Here is a 6,298-nt window from a genome sequence, read left to right on the forward strand (position 1 = left end):
CGGTTTGGCTTGAAAGCAATACGCTCGCTGACCAGTGCGGTTTCGCCGCTCTTTTCTTTTCCAGACGCCAGCGTCGCTAAGGGACACCGGCCGGCGTCAGTCCAAGGGACCCTTCCCTAAGATTTTGGTCGAAGACCCCCAACTAAACTAAAAAATAAACGTCGTATTTAAGTCCTTTTTAGGGCCGACTCAAATTTAATTAAGTGTACAATTTTTTTTCTTGACACCCTTCTCTCAACCACCCAATCCGGACCCCGTTAGATCCCTGAATTTTCAGCGATTCTAACAAAAGGTCCTTCGAGCCGGATTCGGTTGAGAAAGGGCAAGGAAAAGTTGTATTAGCTTCTCTTCAGGTCGAATTTCGAGTAGCGTTTACCTCTCGAATCGTACCACCATGTCCACTCCCCAAAGAGAACAGGCGCTTTCGCCCAGCCTCGAGAGTGACATGGAGGATATCGTCTCGCGAGTCAGAGGTTTGACCCGACTCGTGACGAATCTGAAGAAGAAAGGACGAAGTAGTTTTACTATCTTCCTCCTGAAAGAAAAGCTAAACTATGCCACGGAAGTGTGGAGGGACGTGCTCGAGCGAGTTAGTCGTCTCAAACAGGGCATTCCCCTCCATCACCGTAAAGGTATACCCTTCTTCGATCAGGAGGTGCTTCAGGACGCCGAGGACACGTTCCACGAGGTCCAGGATTTCCTAATGACGGAAATCGCACAACTGGTCGAAGCGAAGGAGCGGGTTGAGTTGGGTATTAACCAACGTAAAGCCGAGGGTGCCGGCTTTGACAACACGCAGATTCCAGTCGAGTTGCCTAAGCAAAGCCTTCCAAAGTTCAGCGGTGATTCCAGAAAGTGGAGACACTTTGAGGATCTATTCACCGCTGGCGTGAAGAATAACCAACGGTTGTCCGACGCACAGCGGTTGCAATATTTGAACGCGTGCTTGGAAGGTGAGGCTCTCGCGACGATCGCCGAATTTGAAATTGCGGATCGCAATTTCAGCGAGGCGTGGGACGCCCTGAAGAAACGATTCGGGAACCCACGCACAATTATTACTCAGCTTCTTGAGACCTTACGGAAGCTGAGAATGATAAAAAAAGGCGATCTACCCAGCTTCCAGCAAGTCACAGTGAGCTGGAGACAGACGCTCGCTGCGCTCAAGAGATTGGGGCGCCCTACTAAAGAGTGGAGTGACGTGCTGGTCATTCTCATAAAAGAGAAGCTGGAAGCAGCCCTGCAGTGGGAGTGGGAAATGTCTATCCAATCGGACACGGACTTCCCGTCGTTTGACGACATGATGAAGTTCCTTGACGGACAGGAGCGCGCGTTGGTGGCATTGGAACACCAACGATGCAACGCAAAGGCGGAAGTCACGCCGAAATCTCGCATACGGCAGCATAACGCCGTGGTCGAGAATGCTCCCCCTACTCCCGAAAAGTGCGTGTTTTGTGAACAACCGCACGTAGTTGCTACGTGCAAAAAGTTCAAGACACTTTCGCCGGAACAGCGGTTTCAATACATGAAGAATAATCAGTATTGTATAAACTGCTTGGCGTCAACGCACACGGTGACACACTGTCGAACCAGCGTGTCATGTAAACAGTGTAACGGACGGCATCATACCATCCTGCACTTTGATACACAGAAAGTCGGCACAAGTAACCGTCGTACGACGAACAAGCCAAATCAGGGCAAGCGGGAAGCGGGACGGAGCAACGTTCCTGCGCGCAGTCCTGTACAGGCAAACGTAAACACGAATTCTCGTGCTTCTACGTCAGCCGACAACGTTGCGTCTCACTGTGGTGCGACAGAGAGCGTAACGGGATCTGTGTTTCTGGCGACAGCTGATGTGCGAGTCTATGGAAAGGGAGGTACGTCGCGTATCGCGCGTGCACTCATTGATCAGGGATCTGAGGCCTCCTTCATAACAGCGAGTCTGGTGAATGATCTACGACTCGCGCGAAGGAAAACCCAAGCCATGGTAACCGGCTTGGGGGGCGGAAAGACCCATGAGATTACGCACAGCGCGGACATTAGATTCGGGTCAACACGGTGCACTGCACAGCCGTTCCGCACTAGTGCATACATCGTCCCGAAAATTACGTCCTACGTTCCACCGTCGGTTCGCATCTCAGATGCTGAGATCTTAAGTGAACTGACGCTTGCAGATCCAGACCCTGCATCTGATCGACCGATTGAGGTGCTCATCGGTGCAGAGGTGTACGCCAGTATTATTCGACGAGGATTCCGTCGAATAAACAAAACAGGACCGATCGCACAGGAGACGGCCTTGGGCTGGATCCTGTCTGGGCCGATCGACGCAGCAAACTCTTCCCCAAATCCCGTGAGGACGCTGCACTGCAGCGTCCTTGAATCGTTGGACAAGGCGATACGGCGATTCTGGGAGATAGAGGAGGTGCCCTCGACCTTGGTGAACACTAAAGCCGAGGACGAATGCGAAGAGCACTTCGTAAAAACCGTCGCGCGAGACGCGACGGGAAGGTTTATAGTTCGGTTGCCCTTTAACCATTCGAACCCGGACGAGCTGTTGGGCGATTCTCTCCCAATAGCTCTCTCCGCGTTGACAAGGTTGAGGAGAAAACTGGACCTGAACCAAACCCTCGTGAAGGAATACAGTGAGTTTCTCACTGAATACGAGTCGTTAAATCATATGACTCGGCTCGAGTCAGTCGATAACATGCGACTCTATATCCCTCACCGAGCGGTTATTCGCACGGAGAGCGCTACGACGAAGCTGCGCGTCGTGTTTAACGCCTCCAGCAAAACAGCGGGCGGACGCTCGCTGAACGACCTCCTCCACGTAGGTCCAAAATTACAGACTGATATCACCGCCGTATTAACGAGGTGGCGTCTGTACGAATACGTGTTAGTAGCGGATATCGAGAAGATGTTTAGACAAATTCTCGTAGCTAAAGAGGATCGTCGCTTTCAATGCATCGTATGGCGCACCCCCTCGACCGAGCGACTTATCGCTTACGAGTTGAATACCGTCACATACGGTACGGCGTGCGCTCCATACCTTTCGATGCGAACACTTCTCGAGCTGAAAAAACAGGACGGCGACCGGTACCCGCTCGCCGCGCCTGTCCTCGAGAAGGACGTCTACGTAGACGATGTGTTTATGGGAGCTCCCGACAAACCGTTGTTGGAGAGAATCCGTAAACAAACGTGCGAGCTCCTACAGCGAGGTGGATTTAACCTTCGCAAGTGGGCTGGAAATTCGTCAGATTTGTTACGAAATATTCCACAGAGCTCGCACTCACACGCAGTCGACCTTAATTTGTTTGACGATTCAGAATTAAAGGTACTCGGTCTGCGATGGATACCATCTGGAGATTTTTTCTATTTCAATCTGCAACGGTTTCAACCGTCTGCAACACCGATAACAAAGCGCACTTTGTTTTCGGAGATTGCGAAACTGTACGATCCCCTCGGCTGGCTTTCGCCAGTTATGATCCGTGCGAAAATTTTGATGCAAGCCCAGTGGCTGGAAAAAATCCAGTGGGACGAGCACGTTTCCGCGGAGACGCACAAAATGTGGAACACATTTTGTGTCGATTGGAACAGATTGAACGATTGGAAATTACCCAGATGGATCCGATACGGAGCCGATGCAATCTCTGTGGAGCTCCATGGATTTTGTGACGCATCACTCGCTGCCTATTCCGCCGTCACCTACTTGAGAGTGACGACGGTGAACAATGAAGTGTTTACGTCACTTCTAATGGCAAAAACGCGAGTGGCTCCGATCAAAACGCAGTCGATCCCAGTTCTTGAATTGAACGGGGCCGTACTGCTCGCTGAGCTTATCGTGCATCTGAGAAAGTCGCTCTCACTGCCGATCGATCGTGTTGTCTGTTGGACAGATTCTACGATCGCCCTCGCTTGGCTTAAAAAACACCCATCGACATGGACGGTTGTGGTAGCCAACCGCGTGTCAAAAATCCAAACGTCTCTTCCGAGCGCTGAATGGCGTTACGTTCCAACACGCTCAAATCCCGCGGATTTAAATTCGCGTGGGATAGAGGCTGCAGATTTTCTGCAGTCGAGACTGTGGATGTTTGGACCAGGGTGGCTGAGCGGACCGGAAGTGGAGTGGCCAGCGATGCCAGCTTCCGTGGAGACCACTGAAAGCAAGCGCATAGCGCATGCACATGTAACGACTCCGAAACCGGAATGGAAATTTCTGTTCCGATTTCAAACGTGGAGAAAACTGTTGCGTGTAACGGCGTATTGTCTTCGCTGGCGAAAACAAACACGCGCCGAACAGGGGTCACCCGACAGTCGAGTAATCGAGGCGTCAGAATTGCGAATCGCAACTGAACGTATCGTGCGTCACATACAAGGCACGCATTTCTCAGAAGAGTACCGGTGCTTGAAAAAACGCCGAGGAATACCTGAGAAATCTCCGCTAAAAAGCCTAAACCCTTTTCTCGACGAAAATGACGTCTTGAGGGTTGGCGGACGACTGGAGAACGCGACGCTTGCATGGGAAACCAAGCACCCGATAATACTGCCGAAACATTATGTGTCAACACTCATAATCCGGCAGTGCCACGTGGATACGTTGCACGGGGGCTTGCAGCTGACCTTGCATACTGTGAGGCAAAGCTACTGGATTCTCGGCTGCCGAAACGCAGCGAAGACGGTTATAAACAAATGCATGCGATGCGTGAGATGGCGAAGCAGCGCCTCCACGCAAATAATGCAGCATTTGATACCGGAACGCTGCAGGCCTGCAAAGGCCTTCGACAACTGCGGAGTGGACTACGCGGGGCCTTACCGTGTCCGCGACTCCGCTGGTCGAGGAAAGACGGCTCACAAAGCGTACATCGCGGTGTTCGTTTGTTACGCCACGCGCGCCGTCCACATCGAGCTCGTCCATGATTACACGACGAGCGCGTTTTTAGCTGCACTCGATCGGTTCGTAGCTAGACGTGGTATACCGTCTTGCATTTTTAGCGATAATGGCACCAATTTCGTTGGGGCCGATCGAGAGTTACGTAAGCAGTTCTGTGAGGCGTTTTCCTCCACAGAAATGCAAAACAAATGCAGCTCTATGGGGATAAGGTGGAGGTTTAACCCCCCCAGCGCTCCTCATTTCGGTGGAATGCAGGAAGCCGGCGTAAAATCGGTGAAACACCATTTAAAGCGCACACTGGGTGAATTCACGCCGACGGGAGAGGAAATGCAGACGCTTCTCTGCAAGATCGAAGCGAGTCTCAACTCGCGACCGATCGCCCCCCTGAGTGACCACCCAGATGATTATGCGCCTCTGACGCCCGGGCATTTCCTGACAGGAGGTCCACTAAATGCGATTCCGCTGCAATCGGTGGAAACTGAAAAACTCTCGCGACTATCGCGGTGGAGAGCGATTCAAAAATTTCACGAGCAGCTTTGGAGGCACTGGACGCGAGATTATCTCACGCACCTCCAAAATCGCTATAAGTGGCGCACCACCCAACTGCAACTGCAACCAGGGGATCTGGTGTTAGTGCAGAATCCTCTTCACCCCCCTAATCAGTGGGAAATGGGGAGAATTGAGGAGGTGTTCCCGGGTAAGGACGAAAATGTACGGGTGGTAAAAGTCCGTACAGCAAAGTCCACATATACACGTCCGATTACAAGGATGTGTAAGTTACCCGTGGATGAGCCTGCTGCGGCGACGGTTGCCGAGGTCGAGCAGGCGAAATAAACACCGGACAAAATTCGGTAAAGGCCGAACGAGACAAAGGTGAGGGCAACCGTTCTATTTGAAAAGACAAACGGTCACGAACCCCCCTTTGGCTCCCGGCCCCCTTGACAGTCCAGGGAGGGGAGATGAGGTACTTCTCTCTCTCTCTCTCCAAGGGAAGAGCGCCCCCCGCGAACTCGCGGGCGCCGCCGAAATTTGATCCGATCGCAGCCGGTTGACGATCATTAGTCAAGCAACAATGGCAAGCGATAAGGCAATATCGGCGAGCTTCGACCGCTGCATGCGGATCGGCGAGGAGGCCCTCACCACCGTCGCCCCGCCGGACCAAGGAAGTGCGCCCGCGAGTGGACCACCCACGCCGGAAGATTGGGAATTAAAGCTGGGGACGGAAATATATAAAGTTCCTGGGCATATACCGACCACCACCCGGCGATATCGTATACCGGCAACGGGAGGACGATATTTGGTCAAATGGAATAAGGAGGGCCTACTTACGTCCCTGCTCTGGAAAGAGCAGGGAGGGAAGCCGCAGGAAGGAGCTGCAGCACCGAGGCAGCAGGCTGGCCCTTCGGCTGGCCC

At 52.6% G+C, this 6,298-nt stretch overlaps 1 protein-coding gene across 1 annotated transcript; it reads left to right on the top strand.

Moving 5' to 3' along the window:
* The first annotated feature begins 394 nt into the window (after positions 1-394).
* On the top strand, positions 395-5,719 carry LOC143187801 (uncharacterized). Its single transcript, XM_076392002.1, has one exon. The coding sequence runs from the start codon at positions 395-397 to the stop codon at positions 5,717-5,719; it is 5,325 nt and encodes a 1,774-aa protein (XP_076248117.1).
* The last annotated feature ends 579 nt before the right edge of the window (positions 5,720-6,298 follow it).

Source organism: Calliopsis andreniformis, unplaced genomic scaffold (genome assembly GCF_051401765.1).
Source record: "Calliopsis andreniformis isolate RMS-2024a unplaced genomic scaffold, iyCalAndr_principal scaffold0309, whole genome shotgun sequence".
Taxonomy (NCBI): domain Eukaryota; kingdom Metazoa; phylum Arthropoda; class Insecta; order Hymenoptera; family Andrenidae; genus Calliopsis; species Calliopsis andreniformis.